The sequence below is a fragment of the Botrytis fragariae genome, assembly GCF_013461495.1.
Source record: "Botrytis fragariae strain BVB16 chromosome Unknown tig00000050, whole genome shotgun sequence".
Lineage (NCBI taxonomy): Eukaryota > Fungi > Ascomycota > Leotiomycetes > Helotiales > Sclerotiniaceae > Botrytis > Botrytis fragariae.
In genome coordinates, this window is record NW_023500992.1 from 166,785 (window position 1) to 191,842 (window position 25,058).

The 25,058-nt window shown below is 43.1% G+C and overlaps 9 protein-coding genes across 9 annotated transcripts; 3 read left to right on the forward strand and 6 right to left on the reverse strand.

Annotated features, from left to right (window-relative positions):
- Positions 1-512: 512 nt before the first annotated feature.
- Positions 513-3,294, reverse strand: Bfra_004073 (uncharacterized protein; the record flags this gene model as incomplete). Its single annotated transcript, XM_037334478.1, has 4 exons — positions 513-1,459; positions 1,526-1,717; positions 2,074-3,030; positions 3,093-3,294. The coding sequence occupies 4 exons, from the start codon at positions 3,292-3,294 to the stop codon at positions 513-515; spliced, it is 2,298 nt and encodes a 765-aa protein (XP_037193012.1).
- Positions 3,295-4,729: 1,435 nt separating this feature from the next.
- Bfra_004074 (putative homeobox protein meis protein) lies at positions 4,730-7,692 on the reverse strand (the record flags this gene model as incomplete). Its single annotated transcript, XM_037334479.1, has 3 exons — positions 4,730-5,624; positions 5,681-5,861; positions 5,919-7,692. The coding sequence occupies 3 exons, from the start codon at positions 7,690-7,692 to the stop codon at positions 4,730-4,732; spliced, it is 2,850 nt and encodes a 949-aa protein (XP_037193013.1).
- Positions 7,693-8,388: 696 nt separating this feature from the next.
- On the reverse strand, positions 8,389-9,015 carry Bfra_004075 (uncharacterized protein; the record flags this gene model as incomplete). Its single annotated transcript, XM_037334480.1, has 1 exon — positions 8,389-9,015. One exon carries the CDS (start codon positions 9,013-9,015, stop codon positions 8,389-8,391), a length of 627 nt encoding a protein of 208 aa, XP_037193014.1.
- A 1,423-nt stretch (positions 9,016-10,438) lies between these two features.
- Bfra_004076 (putative endonuclease exonuclease phosphatase family protein) lies at positions 10,439-11,374 on the forward strand (the record flags this gene model as incomplete). The annotated part of the gene is made up of 1 exon (XM_037334481.1): positions 10,439-11,374. One exon carries the CDS (start codon positions 10,439-10,441, stop codon positions 11,372-11,374), a length of 936 nt encoding a protein of 311 aa, XP_037193015.1.
- Positions 11,375-12,061: 687 nt separating this feature from the next.
- On the forward strand, positions 12,062-14,387 carry Bfra_004077 (putative zn 2cys6 transcription factor protein; the record flags this gene model as incomplete). Its single annotated transcript, XM_037334482.1, has 4 exons — positions 12,062-12,144; positions 12,202-13,011; positions 13,071-13,336; positions 13,396-14,387. The coding sequence occupies 4 exons, from the start codon at positions 12,062-12,064 to the stop codon at positions 14,385-14,387; spliced, it is 2,151 nt and encodes a 716-aa protein (XP_037193016.1).
- Positions 14,388-15,263: 876 nt separating this feature from the next.
- Positions 15,264-16,875, reverse strand: Bfra_004078 (putative kinase activator protein; the record flags this gene model as incomplete). The annotated part of the gene is made up of 3 exons (XM_037334483.1): positions 15,264-16,241; positions 16,298-16,486; positions 16,540-16,875. The coding sequence occupies 3 exons, from the start codon at positions 16,873-16,875 to the stop codon at positions 15,264-15,266; spliced, it is 1,503 nt and encodes a 500-aa protein (XP_037193017.1).
- A 3,354-nt stretch (positions 16,876-20,229) lies between these two features.
- On the forward strand, positions 20,230-22,158 carry Bfra_004079 (putative laccase-1 precursor protein; the record flags this gene model as incomplete). The annotated part of the gene is made up of 4 exons (XM_037334484.1): positions 20,230-20,398; positions 20,458-20,874; positions 20,923-21,011; positions 21,064-22,158. 4 exons carry the CDS (start codon positions 20,230-20,232, stop codon positions 22,156-22,158), a joined length of 1,770 nt encoding a protein of 589 aa, XP_037193018.1.
- Positions 22,159-23,138: 980 nt separating this feature from the next.
- Bfra_004080 (uncharacterized protein) lies at positions 23,139-23,809 on the reverse strand (the record flags this gene model as incomplete). Its single annotated transcript, XM_037334485.1, has 2 exons — positions 23,139-23,308; positions 23,332-23,809. The coding sequence occupies 2 exons, from the start codon at positions 23,807-23,809 to the stop codon at positions 23,139-23,141; spliced, it is 648 nt and encodes a 215-aa protein (XP_037193019.1).
- A 638-nt stretch (positions 23,810-24,447) lies between these two features.
- Positions 24,448-24,852, reverse strand: Bfra_004081 (uncharacterized protein; the record flags this gene model as incomplete). Its single annotated transcript, XM_037334486.1, has 3 exons — positions 24,448-24,600; positions 24,688-24,758; positions 24,822-24,852. 3 exons carry the CDS (start codon positions 24,850-24,852, stop codon positions 24,448-24,450), a joined length of 255 nt encoding a protein of 84 aa, XP_037193020.1.
- Positions 24,853-25,058: the final 206 nt, after the last annotated feature.

Sequence of the window (25,058 nt, forward strand, 5' to 3'; positions counted from 1 at the left end):
CATGTTACATATCAAAGGCTCCTGCAGGACAGGCTAGCAGAGGAATCAACTGTACTTATTACATCTCCGCAATGCAGTTATGATGTTGCTCAGAAACATACATTCTCAACTTCATAAAGTATGTGTGAAATGAACATAAGTGTGAAGTAAATAGGCTAGGAATAATGAAGAAGTAAAATCACACACAAGCTCTTGTATCAGACTAGTATAAAGTGCTTTTACTGCCAGAAATGTGAGCAGGCGCCAGCAGTCTATTGTTTCACTCCCGCATCGAACTCGTACAACTGGTCATGCTCAACGCATTGTCCAACATCAAAGTATCAGGAATAATTCGGGATTTTGTATTAATTAGAATTACACCTTGTCAAGCTGCTAATTATACATGAGCCGAGCCAACTCATGATGAAACCCTACTCCCAATGGCACGCTACCCCCAAACTGCCTGCATGTAGAACTATTAGAAGCATGGCAGAACAATAAGTCCGCCTCGTCTTCCTGCAAACTCCATATCTCTAATCCAACGGACCCCAAGACTCCTCAATGTCTCTCTCAAAGGTTCTCAACACTTCTTTCATCGAGGTCTCTTTCGGGAAACAAATAGCCTTGATAACCCAGCTCTCGCCATCATGATGCATCAGCCATCTGAGAATATTGTGATCTGGTATCATCTGCATAACCTCCTCCTTGCTTTTGCCCTCTTGTATATATTGACCCCTATGTAAATTATCAAAACCGCTGTACGTCCAGTTTGGCTTCATTGAATATGGCAGATTATAATGACCCGGTTCGGTACGTAAAACCTCTTTCTGCGAAGGTTTGCCTCCAAACTCTTCTCCTTCGTGATGAACCCATGCTCGTAAACTACTGTGCAAGTATTCTTGCCAAAAGTGTTGACGAGCAGGATACTCTGGTGATTCTCGACTCTCGAACCAGGAACCGATTGGTTTTCCGCTGCCTTTGTCCCAATTTTGGATGATGTAAAGCAATAAGTACTTAGCCATCTCCTCATACCAAGCTGTTCCCTTTCTAGTCGGATCTGGAATGTGGAGATCGTTGTAGAATGCAGGCCTGGAGGGTGGCCACCTCAACGGACCTATAAAATTGCCGTAATCTTCGAACCTCTGGCACAGAGCTCGTTCCTTTGCGATTTTGTCGCCGTAGATTTTGCGGGAGAGAAACATGGTATTGTTCTCGAATAGGAGTGCCGAGTCGATTGTGTCGATGGTCTTTGAGCGCATGATTCGGTATTGATCTCCCATCCAGTTCTTGAGAAGTGGAGCTAGCTTTTTCTTTTCCTCTGTGGTAAGACGAATTCCAAATCGATTGCGAAATTTGGCGACATAATCATAGTAGATGCAGGCGGAGAGAGCAATACACCAGATTGTCGGCATGTCATGTTTCTCGTAGAGGATATCAAGGATCTTGTAAACAATCTCAGGTGGAACAATTCGCTTTTGGTCTACAAGAAGATTATATATTGTTAGTCACTTGAAAGTAGAAGGTCAGAGATGGGAGTCTGTCTTACCGTATTGAGATGAAGGATTTAAATCCAAATCAGTAGTGGCTACAGGACTCATGCCAGCGTCTACTGTCATGCTTCTCTTATTGTGATAGTTCATATCTCCAACCTTCTGGTCGGCTACCGCGTCTTGTTCAGATGTCGCGATAGTCATCTGATTACAGATGTCCATTGTGAACTGATTCATTTCTGGAGGTGCTTGGCTTGATGAAGTGATACAGAATTCTCACTTTGTATTTCGAAGAATCCAGATGATTTGAGCAAGGTTGACGAGGGTATCTAGTTTCTGGGACACAAATATGTGGGGAACAAGCCCCTCGGTTATATAAATCAACAAAGATCAGTCGATATTTACTTGTACGTGATGATTATGTGGTGTTTGGGCCTAGATAGAACTATATGGACTTCACAATGATGGAGGAACTTCTTATTATGAAACAGTTGTATTTTTGAGAACTATATTAAATGCTGATGAGATTATGCTAGACTCCTTCTAACTCTTCGTGAGCAAAATTCTAGGCCAAACAAAGCCAAAGTGTGCTCGAATTAGTCACTGCTATGGGTTTCCCAAAATGATATGCCCCAGGACTCATTGATATCTCTCTCAATAGCCTTCAACATATCTTTACTTGTGGCGCCCTCTTGACGACATATCGCGCGATGGAAATTATCCCGACCGTTGTAAGTCCATTCGAGGGGTTTCTCCCGTCGGTCATAAGCAGTTATTACGACACCGTCCTCAATTGAAACGATGAAGTTACTGCCGTCTCCCTTGCCTTTGAACTCCGATGGTCCCCTGTGGTAGACCCAATCTCGCAAACTGCTGTGCATGTATTCCAACCAGAATTGTCGCCGTGCTTCGCACAAGCCCAGGGGGTGATATGGTGGAGTGTACACTATTCTTCCAGGGTCGAACCAACCGCCAATATCGTTATGGCTTTCCTCATTCCATTCACCCATGATGTATTCATGAATGATGAAGTGTGCCATATCTTCGTACCAGTCGACTTTGTTGCGCAGCGGAGGTGGAAAATATGGCGTATGGGGGACGAAGTTGTACTTGAATGGCATGGTCATGTTATAATAGTCCATGTGTCGTTGAGGCAAGACAAACTCTTGTTCCCATGTATCATCATATACTGCACGGGAAAGAAACAAAACGTTTGGTGTCTCCATGTATTCTGAAGCACGCGAAGTTAAACACAAGGCTGTGATGGTTTTCGGCGAGGCAGTTCTGTAGTCGCTTCCAACCCAGTCTTCCAAGAGGGGAGCGAGCTCTAATCTCTGTCCTAGATCAAGGTCCCATCTCGAGGTACGTCCTCGGAAATAGCAGCCTTCCTCTGGCTCTTCTCCTCCTTGTTTGAGATGCTCTAGTCTTCTGCGGGTTGTTACATAGTCGTAACAAACTTTCGCTGTTAGAGCGACACAGATAATGGTTGGGAGGTCATCTGAGAAATCGAGATAGTCGATGATTTGAAACAATATCTCAGGTAAAATCCTTCGCGTGCCAACTATGGTAAATTCTCTGTTAGCCGATGTAAATTAAGTGTTAATAATCAATGGAATATGCTACCTTGTTGAGAACCAGAAACTAGGACTGTGGGAATGGTCTCTGTATCTGGTAGAGATTTTTCCAAGGCAATCTTGGCTGCATACTCTTTGGTGTTTTGCTGTTCAGGTTTTGGAGTGATTGTTTGGTCCGAAGGATCCATTGTAAAGGAATTGATTCTTTGTGAGATAGAATCAAGATGGTCTGCTTCTGGATTTCTGTCCATTTTGTAAGGAGTACAGAGTCTGAAGGGGATTTTAAGACGATCTGGGTATTGAGTATTGGGAATAGGTTGTAGGAGTTTCGGGGTTGAGAGAAAGTGGCAAGTCGTAAGATACAAGTAGTAAGATGCAAGTAGTAAGATGCAAGTAGTAAGTAGTAAGTAGTAAGATATAAGTTGTAAGTTGTAAGTTCCAAGAGCCTTATATACCTACCTAACCCCAGTCCACTGTATCGGTTTCTAAGCGAATCCGAGCCAGAAACATTGAACGAGTTTCTGTATCTACTAGCTTCGCTCAACAAATCATATTACGCAATGAAACCCTTATTTCGAACCTACTATTCATTACAACAGTAAGAAAAATTAATTCACTAGGACTTCGAAGCAAATTATACCAATTAGAAACTAATACTCCTCTAACCACCCCCTATCAATGGCTATGAAAATTGGTTCAAGTACTGTGAAAGACTAGTACAGCTGATCCAACATCATGCTTCTATGACGTGGGCAAATCACCCCAAAATATTGAATATCAAGCCTGGCCAGGTATCAAAACGAAAGAAAAAGATTGATTCTTCCTTGATTCTATATTAGATAAATAAAGGAACTTCAATTTCAATGAGCGATGAGAATTGACTGTCTTGTCAAGAAATCGTAGGACAATGTTGTTCTGTAAATTCATTATATTATTTTCATACTCTCCAATTAGCCCTATTATCTCTTGGCTACTCAGTTATTGAATCATATACAAGTGACTATTCTAAGAAAATGAAAGAAAAAAAACATATATCTAGAAACTCTGAATTTTCTTTGCATCGTTGATCCTTCAATTCTGGAAACTGCCAGGAATGCTGAGGGCATTATATACAAGTAGGTGTACAAACAAATCAGAACCGCTTGCTCGTGCCAGCTGAACACACACACAGTTGTTCCCAAAGTGAAGACTCATCTTGAAACGAATTAGACAAACAGAAAACAGTTTTACATTGATATCTTTATGCTCTAGAATGTCTCTTTTGACTAGCAACGAATATATCCCTTTGCAATACACCTAACTCCGCAAACGCCATGCTGAAATCGCGCTCTAGTTTCCAGTAAATCCATCAAACTCCCTAAATCTCTTGCAAAATACTGACTTCTAATCCCACCACCAAGGACCATGTCCGTTGACTCCATATGAAACCAAACACTTATGCTCATAATATCTTTCAAACAATGTCCGAACCCGAAAATTAGACAAGCTGAATACCAAAATGGTTGATCATTCCAAATGCTCCCCATTCCCATCGCTCTCTTCCAGTACAGAGATCTCATTATCATTGAGAAAAGTAGTACGTCCAGACTCAAAAGCCCTTACGCCTCCCAGAAGTAAATGCGTATCCACATCTTGACCATCAAATCTTTGTCGCCGATCTTTAACTGTATGTTCTATGTTCAATTCTCAAAGACATCCAATCGGTGCATTCGAAGCACTTCTTGCATCACCACTAATATGCTGGAAAGCCAGATACGCCAGGTGTTCAGACAGATCATAATCGCAAAGATATCTTTCAAGCGCTAGCGACTGTGGAAATCCTGATTTCGCCTTTTGATATTTTGGTCGATCTGATGTAATCCCGAAAGGCTTGAAATTCGGTTCGATCATCCAAGTCAGTTGCTCTTCGGATGCCCTCCCACACTCCCAAAGTTCAAAAATTGGCCACAATAAATGTTGTTCTTCACATCTTTGGTGGTTAGGGCAATCTGGCTCTCTTTTACAGGAATGCCCCATTGCCCTATATATCCGGTGACGCGTATATTCTGAGAAATGCTCTTGCAATCTTTGTCCTGGTCCACAAGTCTGTTTGTTGTTCAAAAAACAATTCGGCGGATCAAAAATGTAGTTGCCCCTGTCTCCCCAAAAGATAGTGTCGGAAGATATAAGAAGACTTTCATCTTCATACTCCTCGGGGTGTTGATGCAATGGACCAGAGTAGGATGTCTTGAGTACTCTGCGAATCTTCCACTCCTTGGCTGGGACATGAGAACAAAGCTTGGATTGATTGTTAAATATTACTCCAGATAGCAGACGGTTTACAGAGTCAGCTACTCTTCGATGGTGAGATTTCAGATGGTCTCTCAAGTGGTGCATTCGATCGAAAACCCGATGGTTTCTTAAACTATCTTCTCGGGTGCAAGGCTCATCACATTCAGTACAATGTTTCCAGCGAGATTCAAAGCAAAGCTTTCTGTCTCTTTTGGGATGCACTTTTCGCCATTGTTGAAGCCATTTGGAAGATTTCCCACGCTCTCTTGAATAGCTTGAATGCGGGAAAGAAGAATAAAAATATCGAGGACTTATGTGTCTATGTTAGCATTGAGTAAAGACCTCCTGGAGTTCAATGCAGCATACCTCGGTAACTGATATGCAACCTGTGTAGTTTCCATCTTACTTATCATACCTTCCAAGCTTATGTTGCGATGCGACTTATCCTCTGGCCGCACGTACGCGCCATCGATTGTCTCGAGGCCCGTAGTAGATTCCAGCAGATGATTCCAGGGCTTAGTGTCAAGTCCATTCATGTAAGAGGTACCTATATTATCGTTAAGGGGAAATTGAGGATGATGAGAGCTGAAAATAATCCACTTACCCGTTTGAACCGTCTGCAAAACTGTGCTGTCTTGGAAGGCTCTCGACACCGCATTTGTTGACTCGTAGTTTAAAGCATCATTACCAGTAAAATTTGGGATTCTGATGAGTCCGCTGACATAGGGTACACAGCGCTCATAGACAGGAATGTATCGTTTCATCTTCTGTCGACCTTTCCCAAGGCAGTTGAGGCAGCTCTCAAGTGAGTTCGAGCAACGTTCTTCATATTCAATATTATACCGATCCCATCCCCCTTCATTATAACCCCAGTCCAAGTAGCCATTAATTGATAGGTTGAAAGAGCCGCTATTGTCACTGCCAGTCGTGCAGTAAGTACTTTGCGTAGCTTCATATGCAGAATACTTTCCTCTGTCATATTGGTGCGAATGATCGTCATCATCATCATCATCATCATCGTCATCGTCGTTTCTTGGTGGTGAGCCTGGCTCATCCTCGGTTTCTCGTCGTGGATTGTGCAATGAAGGATTCCAATTTGAGATGTCAGCGCCTGTTTTGAAATGCTCGGCAACATGGTGTTTTCTCTCTTCCCAATCTTTGAATTGGTATGTACAGAAACCACAGTACCTTGGCCATTTTGTTTTGTGATTGTATGTCCAGGCTGCAGAGGTCTTGTCGAGTCCAAGACAATGATGAACGTCGACAAGATGGGCTTGAAAGTGATCCGTCTTTGCCCCTGTGAACGTCTTGCCCTTTATTCTTGCTTCAATACAATTCAAGCTATGACTGTGCACTTCGTCAATTGTTGAGAATGCTAAAGAGCAGTAAGTGCAGCAAGGATTTGAATCTTCGTCTGATTGTGTTTCAGCGCAGAGCATACACATATAACGCTTCTGGGGCCAATGTTTCTCGGATTCTTCGTGTCGAATCCAATCGGACTTTCTGCTTGTAGCATATGGACATCGTTCGTCTTCAGGTCCATATGTACATGAATAAATAGGCGGCCAAGGCTGAACTAGTCTAGGTGTTTCTTCATCCAAATGAAGTTCCAAATTTTGAATACTGGATGGTGCAGTAGCCTGCCTTCCAAGGTGAACATCCTGTTCCTCAAATACAGAGCTCGAAGCGTCCGATAGTGGCATGTCAGAAAATGATTCATATGCTGAATCCGCCTCCAAATCTGATGCTTCTGAAATTGAGAAAGAATCCGATGCATCATCTGAGCAGATGGCCTCATCTATAAGCTTCTCCAACTGAAGAAACAAGGACTCGGACTTTTGTCTGAAGTGTCTGGACGACTTGGAATAAGATTTCAGAGCCTTCTTTGCCTTCTCAAGTGGAGCAAATGCTTGAAACAGATGCGCTTTCCGTTCCCTCGCTCTTTTCCTGATAACAGAGGCACTGGCGCCCGAATACTTTTTGGTTTTGCCAATGCGAGCAGATCCCTTGACTCGATTAGTAGCACCGGATAAGTGGGTATTTGTGGCGGGCGTGCAGGTATTGGATTTAGATTTTCCTTTATTATTCAAGCTCGACATATGGTTGAGAGGCGGTTGAAGAGGGGTAATTGCTTGAGATGAGTCCTGAACCGGTTCAAGTTGAGTAGCATGAAGACCATGTACGAAATTAGGAATTAAGCATATGCTCGACTCGATCAGATCATTAAGAAATGCAAGTTCAGGCACATCCTGCATCAGATCATCCGGGTCGTTTGAGGAAACGTGCGATGCACCCAAAAATTTAGGGATTGACAACCAAGAATCCGCATTCCATGATAAGGCTGTCGGAGATGTCTGCTCCGCCGAAGGTAAAGTCATTGTGAAGGTGGTTTTTATCGAGTTTCAGTATGATAAGTGGGATTGAATATTTAATCAGGGAACAAGTCAAACGGTGTACTAATAAAGAGGGATCAAATTGGACAATAAATGGCATTATGATGGTGGTAACATCGAGGGCACACGGAACAACGAGGGCGCGAGAGCGCCTGGGCACGAGGGCGTGCATGATGACCGCGGATGACGAAGCACACGAGGAGGATAAACCAATCATGTAGTAAAAATCTACAAAAGGAATGATTGAGTACTAACGGTGGCTTTCCTTTCGTGTGAGTACATTAATTAATCTACAACCCTCTGATGACAGTCGTAAGGTGGAGTTTATGTCAATTCATGATGGCTAATCTTTAGTGAGAGTTTGGTGGAACAAATTGGAAAATAAAGTTCATTGGTAGCGACTAGGTACATGTATGCAATAGCTGGAAGCACAAAAACATGAGCACGGAAGAGATTCCTAGGTAGGTAGGTATGGATATAATGCAATTCCTGATATTACCCGTGCAAAATTATGCTAAAAATAACGCGATGCTATGCTATGCTATAAAAAGAAAACAGTGTCCAAAGACCACGATGCAGACGGGTATATGCTCAATGAAAATCCAACCTTGCGGTATACCTGTATCCAAACTCCAAGCAATGCAAAGTATGATATGCAATTTCTTCACGACACGACACAATTCAAAGTGCCCAGTGAACCTTCTTCTTTGGCTTCGGACTCTCCACAGCCTGACTGAGAACCATCGAGGGCATCTTTCCACCTTCCCTCGCTTCCTCTTCGTCCTCACCCTCCTCCTTTATAGACCTGAGGTCAGGACTAGGTTCGCGCCATGAGTGGGGTCTTCTTAAAGGCAAGCTTCGTGTCTGACCTCGACCGCGGCCTTGTGGAGGTGTTGGCCGTGCCTTTGCTCGACCTCGGCTGGTTGTAAAATCGGAAATAGAGATTCCGAGCCCTTTGAGCTGTTGATCCATTCGGTGTGCAGCCCGTGATTCCCTTCCATTTCCATGCACTTTTGTAAAGTCCTTCAAGCTAAGAGGCATGGGAAATCCACATAGAATATCCTCCTCATCATCTAATGGCGCCCGCTGTAAGGACGACGGGGAAATCTCCCGGACATCAGATTTTCCTTCATCATCGGACATGATACCGGCAGAGAAGTCATCGATGTCGTCATCTGTGATCTCGTCTGGCGATGTGAGGAAATAGGAGAATGGGTCTTCATCGATCGCATCAATGTCTGCGTTTTCGCGGAGATGAATAATGGTTGGAGGCCAGGAGTCCCGGCGCTGGAGCTCATTGAAAGGCATTGTGTGTACTTTGAGTGATAGGTAGGAGATTAACGCCCGCAATAGATCCGGCTCAAGGCCGGTCTATGTACTTGTGGCGAATGCGGGGGACTTGGTGATCTGAATTCGAAAAGGATTCGAATGTGGATATTCCTGCGATTATAAAGGGCAGGAATGGGTACAGGAATCAAGGACGTATTCGGAAGGGCATGTTCACTTTATAGTCAGTCATGCAGTAGAATCGCAAGAGGAACTAGTCATCCTTTTTCGTATTGCGCCTTGTTAGATAAGGGCATGTGGGAATATGTGAATCATCTTTTAGTGAGACATCACACCCACACCATAAAATTCTCCAAAATCATATGGGCAGTGTTAAGAGTGTGAAGCGTGTCAAAACCTTGGAAATAACATTAAAAGGGTAATTAAGAATGCAAAATCGGAAAGAAAACAATTCAAGTGTGACTCCATAATGATTTAGTTTCGCGCAAAGGGCGTCTCGCTGGATGATGCTCGTGATTGTTTGGTCAATCAGAATCGTAAGCCTGTCACTTTGTCCGGTGACTAAAATCGGATTTTGAAGCCACAGGCACATTCATGCTTCAATGAGAACTTTGAATGGTCAAAAAGAAGTACCCGGGCAATCCGCGTTCTCGTTCTAATGCAGGTGTAAATGATCAAATATCGATCACCGTGGCATTAAGTATCCATAAAATCTGCACGCTGACGATTAGATTTTGAGAGGGCATTCGCATTCGTATTGTTTACGATGAAGTGGTTGGGTGATGAGATGATGAGGTTGGGGTTGGAAAAGTTGCGGTTCGCGAGTGCAGATACCAGTGTCAGTGCCCCTCTCGCACTAAACCCCAATTGATTTTTAGTCATGTGATGCTCGTGGATTCTATATTCCTGCTCTCTTATTTGCCGATCCACACAATGTTGCATATCGCGTTTCTACAAATAAAGTGATTACGTATCCCGCGACTGGAGAATAGCCCCCTCATTGTCATCAAGATCGGATCATATGACCCGTAACTCAAATACCTTGCTGTCTGGCCAATAACCTTCCTCCACCTTGCTACTTGCAGATAGCTATCTACGGCTATAGCTATACTGAATTCCTCATATACTTCTGCGCATAGCGACGTGCTAAATTCCATCCGGTCACTTGATGCCGATGTGTTTTTAAGAACTATATCAACAGTTCTATCATGACATAAACCTGTTCTTGCAGCTTCAATTTTTCAATTTTTCTCATATTCTTTGGGGATTACCCCTGGACCCTTACATACGAACACATTCATCGTGGGTTGTAAGACGAAAAACACGGTTACTCACTCGTCATATCACTAGGTTGAGCTTGATCAGACGTTGACAGCAAACGATTGTGGATTCAATCATTGATTCCAAAAATACATTAACCTCTTACTCCACTCATCATAACGACATGACCCGTGAGAAGAGTTTATCTGATTTCGGAGGAGAGAGATTTGTCGTCTCCACTCCTTCCGATGATAAGAAGTCGATCTCGATTCCCATTCGAGTTCTTACTCACAACATTCGTTACGCAACGGAATCTCCATTCAAAGGAGAGGAACTTTGGTCAGTTCGATGTCCTCGATTGTGCTCCGAACTAGTGTTTAATTCCACTATCCCCGAGACTTTCATCTGTCTACAAGAGGTTCTCCACTCTCAACTCGTCGACATTCACGATGCCTTGAATGAAGGTCCTGGAAGTCAGTGGTCTCGTCTTGGAGTTGGGAGAGATGATGGCAAAGAAGCCGGAGAATATTCTCCCATCTTTTATCGTCCAGCGGTGTGGCATCTTATTCTCTATAAAACATTCTGGCTCAGCGAGACTCCAGAGAAGCCTAGCTTTGGATGGGACGCTGGTTCTATCAGAATACTCACTATAGGTATATTTATGCATCGCAAGACAAACGAGATTGTTATTATAATGAGTACTCACTTGGACAACGCTGGTCCTATTTCTCGACAAAAGAGTGCTGAAATTATCTTGGAGAAGGTCGATCATTACAAAAGTATTTATACTCCCGCTGCACTACTACTTGCTGGGGATTTCAACAGTCCTCCAGATGATGGAGCCTACAAGACAATGACATCGTCAACCTCGGGTATGGCAGATGTTCGCGATCTTCTCCCTGTGAAGAAACGGTACGGAAATGAAATGACATTCACATCGTTTGGATATGTGGACAATACACCAACTCGGATCGATTTTATTTTCTCTGCAAAGGATACACCAGTCAAATACGGAACCTATGCGGTGCTGAGCAATCGTTATGATGATGGGGTATACCTTTCGGATCACAGAGCAGTCGTGGCCGATATTGAGGTATCCACGACTCAATCTGGGCAATGAAGTTTTGATAGTGATCCGACTACTTCTGCTATTGACTCACCATTTTGTTGCAAGGTATTTGAGAAATACGAAATACTCGTCATCAAACCGAGTCATTTTCCAGGCACCCGAATACTCCAATGATTTTGGTTGCCTATGATAGTATGTTTTATGTCAACCCTAAGAAAAGATGCTTTGGGAAAAACAGGGAAGATACAAAAGGGAATGCTTCTTTTGATTGTTAAGCCTGAATACATCTATGAGTAAAAGAGTGAAGAGGGGTGTTTATGATGATATATTCGACGACTCATGGCCTCATCATTGGTTTCATGAATGTGCGTAGAAGCTACAACAACTATTTCGTACCTATTTTTTATACCAAATTGCCATTCTCATTGAATCAAGACCTCCAGCAAAATTTACCCGTCAATATCTATGAAAGTACAACTTCTTCAAAAGCTCCCGATACTCTCATTATACCCTTGCATTTACGTGTTTATGTGAGATGGTGCGATTTATTTTTATCTTTATTTATATTTCCGTATATCCGGAGGTTATAAGCCACAGGGTGTCCCCACCGTGATCTGACCGATGATCATTTGTCTCATTTACGAGCAACAAGCAAGCATCGCGATAATTAACCTGAAGATTAATGAACATTAGACATCAAGCATCAAATGTACCCTATCAATCATCAATAATTGTGCAATGAGGAATGCACGTGCTTGCGAAGCTTGCAGAGCAAGTAAAAATCGATGCTTCTTTGCCGATGACAGTACAATATGCCAGAGGTAATCCCAATGTTTAATCTATTATCCTCCTAGGTTACAATTGCTAATTATAGACAGATGCGACCAAGCCAAAAGCCGATGTGTCGTTCGAGAGAAAGCCAGACCAAGACGTGCTCGACGTACAGTACATCCAGAAAGTAGTACAAAATTAGATGATACCGGTAGCCCATTATCATCCGCCCCCTCGCTTTCTGCGGATAACCCCTCAAAAGATGGGGAGTTCTCTCTTGATCTTCCCACAACAGTATATCATGATTCATCAAAACACACTGAAATTCTTCAGAACCATCACAAACGCGTCTTTAAAGAAGATAAATCACTATCGCCTATCCCATTGAAGGATGTACTACCCGTACCAACCAAATACATCTCCGGTCGCAAACTCACATTATCCCAAGCGACACACCTCCTCGATTCCTATATCCCCAAAATTCCATTCTTTCCCTTTGTTACACTCCCCGAAAACCCGACAATTCGAACCCTGTCCCAACAAGCTCCTTTCCTTCTCTTGGCCATCCTCACCACCGCCGCTAGCCCACATCCATACCTCCACCATCAACTAGACCAAGAGTTCCGTCGTGTGCTGAGTCTCAAATTAATCGTCGAGTCGCAAAAATCCCTTGACTATCTTCTTGGTCTTCTGGTATATATAGCTTGGTATCCCGTGCATACCAAACCACAACACAATCCATGCTTTACTTACATGAATCTTGCCAATTCCTTGGCTTTAGACTTAGGACTTGATCAAGCAGAGCCTCAGACTGCTCTTTTTCGAGAATTTGATTTGAAAGGACTTGCAGATAGCGATGGCGCGTGGACGACGGAGGCTAGAAAAGCTTACATGGGATGTTATGTTTTAGGTTCTCAGTTAGTGACGTCTCTTTTGAACATAACCCTCTGTCTAAATGCTGACCTATAGTGAAAAGTCTTTCCAAGGGATTCAATAAACCACAAACTATGTCCTACGAGAATCTTCTCCCTAGCAACCCTAATACGTTCATTCCGTCACACATGACCACACCAGCAATAGCTATCGTGATACTTGAACGTGTGGCTGATCGTATCAATGATGCATGGACTGCAAAGAACTATCCGCAAATGGACGTCTTTAGCACCGACTTATATGTCCAATTGTTCACCTCTGAACTAGACACCTGGAAACGAAATGTACCAGAATCAATTACTTCTTCGCGTGAGCTAATTCAAACCTCCCAGAAATCGGACGAAAAGAGTAATACTAACAAACCCCAGCACTCCTCGCTCTATATCACAAACACACCCACTTCTCAATCTACGCCCACTCCCTCCGACTTCTCCGTCGTCCCTACCGCCCCTTCGTCCCCGGCACCACAGAAGCCATTCCCTGCTCCGAACATCTCAACACCTGTCTCCGTCTCGGCGCATCCTACTTCCAACATCTCCTCTCACTCCCCACTCCAGACTACACCCATTTCAATCTAATCCACTGGTCACAACTAGTACACTCCCTCGTCGGGCTCGTACGACTCACATTTGTGCTCGCACACGTGGAGAACTGGTCTGCGGAAACGACGCGCGAGAAGGTGGGGCTGAGTATGTATTTAGAAGCTTTATGTTTTAGACTCAGTAGTCTTTCATCGAATTCACAGGTTTCTTCCGGTGCGGATATCGAATCTAGGGAAAGCGGGACGAGGGACGAGGTAAGTAGTAAAGGAAAGAGAAAACACTATGATAAATACTTTGTCATGCATGGGATGTTGACTACGCTTAAAAAAACATGGGAGCAGAGAGTAGAAGCGATAGTTCCGAAAGCGTCAGTGATTTCTAGGGGAAAATGTCCAATGTTTGATTTGGAGATGGCGCCGTTATTGGAAAATACCAATTTGGATTTCGATTTTGGGGATATGGCGGCTTGGGATGATAGTTTTGGAGAGGGAATAGCGGGATGGGATGTGAATATGGGAGATATTGGGATGGGTACTTCTACCAGTGCAGGTATTAAGACACCGGGAGATGGAGAAACGGGCTTACAGACGGTTGATAGTCATGCTGGGACGCCTGGGAGAATGGGAACTGGAATTTTAATGTCGGGTGGAGGAATAGAGCAACAGCGATGTGCTGGCACACCGTATCATGATTTATGGACAACAATGACATGTTCATGGTCCGAACAATCTCCTAGATGGCCGATACCAATGGTTCCTGAAAGCAATGGTACTAGTAGTAATGATGCGATCTTCGGGTATCAAGTTAATGAAAGTTAGGGATGGTGTTAGCAAGAGGGGAAAGCCAATAATGAAGGAAAGTACAGAACCTTTTTGAAGCTCGGAAGTTCTGTTGTTTTGTAGAGTGTGTATTCTCTTTTCTTTTACAGAAAGTAAAGAGTACAATGACAAATCTCAGAATAAAAGTAATCAAACAATCAAATCCAATATCTATTCCTCCGCGTCTCATCCCAGGCTGCTGGATCATCAACTGAAGACGAGGAAATACCTACCCTTACCCAACTCATAAACAACAAATTCAAACCTCATCCTCCTCTGCCATCTTTCTCTCATTCCTCTTAATCGTTCCCCCTCTGCCACAAAAGAAACAGAGTCCTGACTGTAAATGTCCATACAGAAATCAATACATCCCATCCCATCCATTTCCTCTCCGTCTCATTACCACGAGACCCATAGCTCCATCATCATCATCACCTCCTCCTTTTCCCCACCGCAACATCACCGCATTACCACATAATCACCTCACACCTCTCTCGGTTCCCAGAGAAACGCAAATCTCGGTTTTTGAGGCAGCGGGAGGATGTGAAAGAGCCGGTGTCCAATTTCTTTTGAAATGCCAATGAAAATGTTAAAATCGCTATATACGATGCATTTGACGCGAAGGCTATCCTCGGACACACGAATTCAAGTTTAGGTGAATAGCAGCCTTTCTAAAAGGGATATGGATTGGAGTTTATTCTAATGATATGTGTCATGGAAGCGAAATTCGGATTTTCAACATTAGGTTTCACTTTTCACTTTTTGCTCTGGCAAAGTGCAATCGGTTGTAATACTAAAATAGCTTTGAATGAAACCTCCACTACCGATATCAAATCACTACAAATTGTTGACCATTTCCATTTCAACGAATATCCATCAATTTTCCTTCGAATTCCTGTGTCTCTCTCTATCTCTCTTAATAGATTCTTTTACTACGCTCCTCTCCAACAAAGGGGTGCTAGTTCCACCTTCTTCATCCTCCACCAATCTGAAATCCCATTTTGGTGGCGCTTCATTGATACCCGGATATAAATCAACAGGCAGATAATCTCCTACATCAAATTTGAAATGATTCCTCTCCTTCACATCCGTTTCATATATCTTATTGATTTGCTCCATTGCCTTCTTGGCTATCGATCTCGCTTTCTCCTCGGCAACTGTGCGGCGATGAACTTCAAGTATGAGGCCGTCATAAGAGGAAAGATAGTTTTCATAGAAAAGTCGCATTCCCTCCAGTTCATTCATTTGCTCATTGATCTGCACCTTTGTATCTTCCCACCTAGCTCTGAAATCATGGCCCGCGAGAATATATCTTGGAAGTCGCTGATATACACCCTCTAGAGTTTTGTATACGCTCGCAGTATGTTTGAATTGTTCGACGAGAAGTGAAACATAATCGAGGATGGCATCATGTTTGGTCTCCATTTCATTTTGACGATCGTGAAGTTCCATAACCACATCTTCAACTTCTGCGGCATCTTTTTCAAGGATGGAGAACATTTCTTCGCGCTCATGTTCAGTGAGGGGTGCTTCATTTATGTCATCATGAGAGTTGGTCATCACACCAGAGACGGATACCGGTTCGGCGCCTGGTGGTGGATTGGAAGCCGCATTTCGAACAGCAGCATAGCCTCCCTCTGTATGTCTGATTGCGTTCAAGCATAGGTCGAAATGACTTGAAAGTGATGAGAGCAAGGAAGCCATTTCTTGCGCGTGCCCTTCTAGTGTATATAAGTGATTTGGTATTGGGGAACGGGATGAAGGCTTTCCTTTGCCATTCTTGAATCCCGATTTTAAGCTGCGTATATCGCTATCAAAAGAAAGTATTGATGTACCAAACGCTGCTTCCGCTTCCTAGAATCGAAAGTCAACAATGCAAACGTCCGGAAAGCTTCGAAGAATTATGTTACCTTGGACTCATCGATCAACTCCTTTAAGCCATCTCTCATTTTCTCCACGCCTTGCTCATCAACAAAGTCTAATAAATTTCTAGGTTCCTCGCCCGCCGGTCGAAAAGCCGCATCCACCATTGTCGATCGTAGCATATTCATCGTAGATACAAGTCGAGCATCTGCGGCATCGAGATTGTGTAGGACATTCTGCGCATTTTGTGATCAACCCCGGACATTACTGCTTTGGTTCGATGACTTACGCTGAAATCTTCCTGTCCATCATTATACACAAACTCTACAGTTTTCCTTACCTTCAACAAGGTTTTCATCTGCTCATTGATACCACTTTGTAAAAACCTAGTTTTAGCTTGCAATATGGCAGTCTCCTCCAAGGCATTCTTCGCCGAGGTGACAATTTCATTGGCACGCCATACTGTACTGATAGAGGATAGAGAACGCTTGGAAGCAAGAAGATGCGATACTAAGGTTTCGAGAGGGATTTCCAGCCCTTGAGTTGTATGAGCTGGAGGTGGCGGATTCACAGTAGATATTGAGGTATGACTTTGGCTTCCCGGTGCATTGGGTGAAGATGCCATAGTTAGGTATAAACACACCAACACACAGCGTTGTGGTAGATGTTAAATGTTGGTTGGCGGGATAAAGAGCAGCAATAATAATGTTTTGCAATGGAAATTTGTATGTCAATAGATGTTTCGACCTCGTGACAGCCAAAATTAATATATTATTTATTGATTCAATAGGAATATCTATATTGTACGGCAGAGGTATATGAGAGGTGGTGGCTGGTAAATAGCATGTTACAATCTTAGAATGATAAACATCTTGAGGATATTAATTGATGATGCTGAATTGACTTGCAGCCCAGTGCAGTTCCCGGCATGAGCCGGCGCTAAAAAGAGCTATGATCCCTCACCACAACTGATCTTACCCTGCACCCACCTTGAGCAACATTCAGCTCGACGCATAGTCAAATATCATGAAATTCAATCAACTGAGATATCTTGAATTCGATGGCACAAACCACCCAACATTTATATCGAATATCGAGTTGACAAACCTCAGGAGATGATGCCTTAAGAGGTAGGCGATCGCTTATTGCTTTCAAAGAGAGAAGAAGACCAGAACCGCCTCGTACTTACTTCTAGCCCAATTCCTTCACCTTATCATCCTTCAGGGAATTTCGCAATTGATAATTCGTTTGTATGTAACTTGTTGAGAACTATTCGTATTGAACTCATATGCAATTGACATCGACTTCATACGAGTATCTCTCTCACAGGCCAAAAGAACAAGTTTGGAATGTCCAAATTATCGGCAAGATTCCAGGCATGAGTCTAGGGGAAAGCATTCGAAGAGAAGTTGTACCGTAGGACAGACCAAGCATTATGGAATGAAAAACAAGAAGAAACTAAGTCCGATAAATTTCAGCGGACCGAAGTTTCAACTGCGCCAGTGAGGACGAATATCGGGTTTGAAAAGAATCTCCCGTGGAGCTCTCTACTCGATTCCGCATGCAAGCACTAGGTAGCCAAACGTACCATGCCTAAGAGTACAAAACCAGTCCATATTGAACTGATGGTCAGGTTTCCACTGAGGACATGCGTTACATCTAACACATTTGGTATATCGCTGTGTAGAAGCACAGCGAGGAGGCTTGCAGCTTTAAATCAAGCATCAACACAATTTGCACAAAGGCTCGGGACGGGTTTTGAGTCAATCACCAATCACGTGGCTTGATCTGCCTCCCTAGCATTTCAATCTTTGCCAAAAGAAAACACACAACGTTAGCACACCCTACCTAGATACTGGCAGAAATTATTGATGTCTCCGGCTCTAGGCAACGTCGAGGCTGAATTGTGCTTGGATATTCACTAAACTAACAAGGATCAGATCCGAAAAGGTCTTAGTACTATCAAATACGGGCAGGTTCATCATGCGGGATCTTCACCAATCCGAAAACATATTCTCAGCTGACTTATATATAGAACTTAAGGCTGGTTTTCTTCTTTCTAGAATCCATTATTCCATCCCTCGAAGAACTCGCAATGCGAAGATATACGAAGCAGGCATTTTATCTGGACAAAGCCAGTCGTGATATATTCATTGCGGAGGCAGGAGTTACGGGGACCAGGTATACAAGCACAAAACGCACAAGTACCACACAAGTAATACAGCGAGCGGTCTTTAGCAGACGTGACAACCATCGAGCCCGCGGTTCCAAGTACCCAGACACGAGGAACAAGGTAAATTCAGAAACTTCAATTCGGGGAACGTCAAACGAAGAATGTGATTTGTCCCTTTCAAATTACCACGAACCCACTACATCGGTCCTGGAAATCCCCTACGCCGAGGATCTTCCCTTCGGCTTCAACCTGGAAGTCGATCCCGCTTCAATATCCTTGAAGTCTCGCTCGTGGGTTCCTGCAAGCCACAACTCCTTTATGTCGGCAGTGGCCCGAAGTCGAAATCAACTCCATCTTCCAGAAAAAAATTGGTCTCACAAAGATGATTTCTTTTTTCTTCGGGATATCAGTTATCTATATCCGATGTTTCTACAGACACATAGGTTTGTGGCTAGTATATTGGATGTCAATCCTAATTCAATGTAAAGTCTCACAATCATGTTTTCGCGACTTCGTTTGGCGATGAGTACTCGTAGGGATCGCAGGGCCCAGCCGCTAAATTAGTGGTTGAATCCACTGAACTACCAATTGTCATTAATGTAAATCTCGATAGCTCTAGTTGGTCTGACTCGGTGAGTTACTGGTACGAGTTGTTGGGTGCATAGTTTTGGAAGATATTTCTTATTTCTCTCTAATTTCCGATATATATTCCGGGATCATTCACTTTCACGTGTTCTGGCTGCCTTTGAAAATAAACATAGTCAAATCCTTAAGTGTGGTTTTTGAGCTCCTCAGTGAACGCCGCACGATCTCGAGACCATGACAGAAAAGTGATCAAGGTCTACTCTCTCAAGTTGCAATGCGTTATTACAAGCCTGGTTATTCGTTCTATGGCATTCTAGGGCTTGAACTTCGAGTTCTTCTGCAGGAACCACGATCAATCATTAAAGCTTATCGATATCTGCCGAGCATCTAGCATCATTCTGGGGTAAGGATTTAGATTTCTACTGGTATTGCCAAGCATTCTGGGTAGCCTTTGACAGACTGCATGACAGCCAAAGACGTAAGTCTCAAGCCAATGATTGTCATGTTTGAATCCACAAAAATGTAAAGACATGGGTTCGCATGACCTATGAACATCAAACAGACTTGCTCCATCAATTCGATCGTCAGTAACGACTTTTAGTGCTCTCACTTCCCCTTGTAATCTTGATATACATGCGATCCGCAGGGGAATTAATCGGTGAAGCACGAAACTGATGCCGTACATCTGTTTGAAAAGGCTCGATGACCATTATACTGTGCACTTATTGGCATGAAGACTCAGAACTTTGGTCTTCTCCCGTGTAGACTATTCGCACGGCATAATACCGAAGCAATTTACGATGTGGATTATATGTGGAACTCAGGACTGATACTCTCACCTCAACCTCAGACATTCTTAATGTGCCGTCAAGCTTATATTTACAACTTCAGTCAGGTTCGGATGATTTTTTCTGCCATGTCTACCTGGAGATCAATGCATGCAATTGAGCGTCCTGCAAGCCTATCTGATCCATCCAGGCATGGCACGAATTCAATCCCGCAAGATGCAAGTGTTGCTGATCAGCTTAGTAGCCTTTCAATACTTTACTAGCTTTTTTTGTATCTTTACTCGACTGAGTTGCGAAGTACTTCTATATAAATCAAGACCTCCTGTACATATCCGTCTCATATTCTACATCAACATTCACATCAGCATCAGATCATCGCCATCAAAGGTTCACTCTTTAATACCTTGGGTCTTGATTCTTACATTCCTTCAACATGCGGGGTCTAGCTTCTCTCGCCACTCTCCTTTTTGGGTCACTCGTTTCTGCCCAAAACAATTATTCGACCTTGCCTATAAATTTCCTGAAAACCAGCAATCCTGTCACTCCCCTTCCTCAAGGATTTCCATGGGGCAACAGGACTGCTAACAATTCCAATCCCTATAGTAAGTTAATTACCGACCCAAATTCTTGAAATTATGACTGACCATTGATCCTACAACAGCTGATGCACCACACACCGGTGTGATTAGAAGATATGATTTCACGGTTCAAAGAGGCCAAGCATCGCCAGATGGTTATCAAAGAGATGTGATACTAGTGAATGGCGTCTTCCCCGGCCCTCTCATCGAGGCCAACTGGGGAGATACGATTGAAGTAACTGTTCACAATGAGATCAGAGGCCCCGAAGAAGGTACAGCACTCCATTGGCATGGACTCCTGCAAAAGGAAAGTCAATGGTTTGATGGTGTTCCCGGAGTTCAACAATGTCCGATCCCTCCTGGAGGAACCTTCACATATTCGTTCTTGGCCGATCTTTACGGGTCAAGTTGGTGGCATTCTCATTACTCTGCCCAGTACAATGCTGGTATATTTGGTCCTATGATCATTCATGGTCCCCAAACTGTTCCATATGATTATGGTAAGTAAACTGCCCGAGGATCGACCGAATTGTGCTAATTCTTACAAGACTTGGGACCGATACTCTTGAACGATTGGTATCACCCAGATTACTACTCATTGGTTGAGGATTCTATGTCTACCGACCTCAACAGAGTTGTAAGTAGTTTTTAAATCCCTAATTACAAGAACATATGCTAACAACCATCAGCTTGTAAGTTCCGATAGTAATCTTATCCAAGGGAAAGGATTCTTCGATTGCTCTACAAAAGCTGCCGGTGATAACGCTACCTGCAATGATGAGAACTACATGCCATCTACTTTCAAGCTCACAGCTGGATCGAAGCACAGACTTAGGCTCATCAACGCCGGCACTGAAGGAATGCAGAAGTTCACAATCGATGGACACAACATGACTGTCATTGCCAATGATTTCGTCCCTATCATTCCTTACACAACTCAAGTCGTAACTTTGGGAGTTGGCCAGCGTACCGATGTCATCGTCGAAGGTATCCCGACTGAAACAACAGGATCATACTGGATGCGATCAACAATTGCTGGATGTTCACTTTTCAAGAACCCTGAAGCCAAGGCACTCGTTTACTATGGTCTCGAACCTAATTTAAACTCTACCACTACTGCCTCCGCCATATTCAATGACTCTGTCGCCAATGTCTGCGCAAATGACCCTCTTAACGCAACGACACCTTGGTACCCTATTACACCTGATCCAAACCCACCCACAACGGAACAAATCGATATTGGATTCGGACAAAATGCTTCTGGAAACTGGCTATGGTCGATGAACAATTCTTCCTTCCGTGCAAACTATAACGAGCCAATTCTTCTCCTATCTAATCAGGGTAACAACTCATACCCAGATAGTCCCGAATGGAACGTCTACAACTTCGGCGACAATAGTTCCATCCGTATCTATATTACCAACCCCACTGCAGTTTCTCATCCAATGCATCTTCACGGCCACAACATGTTCGTCTTGAATGAAGGTGTCGGACTTTGGGATGGACAAACAGTCGTTCGACCATCTAACCCACAGCGTCGTGATGTACAAACCCTTCAAGCTGGCGGCTACATGGTACTACAAATCACGGCTGACAATCCAGGTGTTTGGCCTTTGCATTGCCACATTGCATTCCATGTTGGTAGTGGATTGTATGTGAGTGTCTTGGAAAGACCAGCAGATATTGCGAAGTTAAGGATTCCGAGTATTATGGCCCAGACCTGCAGAGATTGGGCGGCGTTCACGAATACGACGGTGGTGGATCAGATTGATTCGGGATTGTAGCCTGAGAATGCAGATGGGTTATCCCATTTGATCTATGGCCTAATCGACTTAACATCTTCTCGCTCGTTGATGAATTTGTTCGCATTCATTCGTTCGTTTCGAGTTGAGATTTTAATAATTTGCTTGGGAATGGCATCACTTTCCTTGAGTCGGAATTAATAGAGTAATGATAATTGTTGGCGACAGGTGTATGCATGACGAGCGTCACAGTTTGTTTTGAGCATTACAAGCCTTTCATTCGGGTGTTCGTTTGTCTTGGGGCATACTGTTGGTTGTGGCTAGAGAGAGATTGGGTTTTCTATGGAGGTTTCGGATATATATGAATAACTAATGCAATATGATTTTCTTTTATTTCAAATATTTTTCTACACCATGCCTGTTCATTAGTTTTGAGTTTTTGATCATAGAAGTTGCACTGTGAGATTATTACGCATTATTTCTGGTCTGATCATCGAGGGTTTGCTAATTTTAGCCAAGAAGGTTGTGTGTAGTCTTATAGATCTCTGGTTCACTGCGGTAGGATGTAACTATAGATTCTATCTACTGATGTTGCAAGCCTCATACTGGATCGCTTCAAAGATTTACAAGGTGGATGTAATCACACTATCAAGACGAAATGGTTTAAAATGCAGCATCAGTGATCAAATCGAATTACTTTTGCACTTTACATAATCAAACTTTTTGGAGGAATAAATTGTCCAAGAGCTTGGTAGATCCCCCATGCCAACATACTCCATTCTCAACTTATTTTTTCTTTGCACTCTTGTATCATAAATAGTGTCTGCTTTTAAAATCAAGCCCAAGATTTTCGGGTTGTGGCCCGTAACTCAAATCCCGATCGTGCCTATTTGGTGTAGAACTACTAGGCACTGTCTGGATCAGCATATAGAAAAATCCCCCATAATATCAACGCCCGAAACGAATGTTGTGATGCGTATCTGTTCAACGGATGAAATCATATTGTTCACATTGTACATATCCTATCGCATAACCTGTGGACGAGAAGCAATTGCTACAGTGGTGAAATATCGACTCCGTGCGTCACGTTCGATAACTGGCGAAGTAGCAAGCATACAGACTTGAAAGAATGTTGCAGTTATACCGTTACAGTTTGAATTACCGTCGTCGTTGTGTATTTTGGGGTGATAGTCTTTTTTACTGTTTGTTGTGCACCCGTAACTGTCGTGATTGAGACTCGTCTGATCTCATATACACAGTATACTGCGTAGGGATACATAGCCTTTGCAGACAGAGATCGGAAATTGAACCTGTTAGGCAAAATTCGAGGAAAAGATATCCCGCGTGAAGCATCATCAGGGAGACTTCGAGGCTTCTTAGAGGCTTCGTCAACACCAATCACTACAGGGTCTGTGGCCCTAGCTTTAATTGCTGCAGGAACGGTTGTTTGGGTAGTGGTGAATATTGTTGTTTTGGCAGGGAGGGTGACTGTAACTGTGGTTGGAGCAGGTCTAAAGAAAGTATTGGAAGCGTAGAAATATTCGCCTCTGCGTGTTGTGATGGTTTTGACTACGGCAACAGATTTGGTTAAAGATTGGGTTGTACATGATGAAAGTATAGAAGTACTGGTATCAGCAATAGCTACCTGAATACTAGCGAAGAGACATAGAATTACAGCGTTGAAAATCTTCATAGTGTGTGTAATATCCTAGTAGATATTTCCTGTAACAGTCCATCATACCCTGGTTATTTTACACTCGCTTTATAATTGCCGACTTTACTTTCTTGAAAGAAACGTACCTCATTCTGTTTTGCTTTCAGAGCTCCTTGAAGATCACAAGAACCATTATCTTCTTTTGATTACTAGCTATGTGATACCCCGCAAACGTGCAAACCCCTTCTAGACAGAACATCAGCCAATTGGCTCTCATGAACAGTTCCGTGAAGTCACACCTTGGGAATAATGGCTGCAGAATTCTTCTACTAGAAAAAGGATACGACATCTAGACTTCTTTATTCTATAGTCAGCAAACATTTTTCAATCATAACACCATCGAACGCTATGATTTCTGAGTTATTTCATGCTCTCGTAAGCTGGTCGTCTAGAGGAGGATGAGTTTATGCCAAGCTCGGAAGGCTCATGTTCCGCATGTCAACAAAGAGTTCCATCATGATCTAGATCTCAATCGAAGATCGAAGATCGAGTAAATTCCAATAGAAGCTCGGTAAACCTTTCTTCAGAGGAAGTTGTTCAAAGGAGATTAAGCGCGAGACTTTTTCCATTCTTAAAGATTTCTCAATTCAGGAACGACAAAGGTAACGCAGTGAGACTTAAATGTAGGGCTGAACAACCATCGTTTGTTCCTCTTTGACGACGTTCGCTGCTGAATGCTCTTTATGGGTCAAGTTTGAGATTCGTAAACCATGTGCGTTCTTGATCGATATTAAAAACTCGAGTGTTAGTTTCCTGATTTGTGGAACAATCTATCAAGATCTTTGTTGCAGAATCCAAGTTGTTCTCGAGACGAACTCCAGCAAAAACTTGTTAATCTGGTCATATCACGTGATTACATCTCCCACAAATTTCTCCTCTTTTTCTTTTTGTTTCAGTCCGTCTTGCGCCCAATTTATCACTCGTTGTACTGTTATGCGAGCGTGTATCGGACAAGTTAATGGAGTTATAAGATAATATTGAAGCTTCTAACGTCTAGCCTTATTGGTAGGATAGGGATGCATTCTGACAAGGTGATGAGGTTCTCACAAATTCATATCATGCAACCGCATTTCTCTTTTTTCTTGCGCTTTCATCTGATTTCTATGCATCATTATATATAATCTGATGGTTACTTTGTTGTAATTTTGATCTGACTGTTGACCCCACTGGCTCTATCGGTCAAATCTGTCTTGTCATTCGACACTGATTTGACGGTTGAATCAATTGT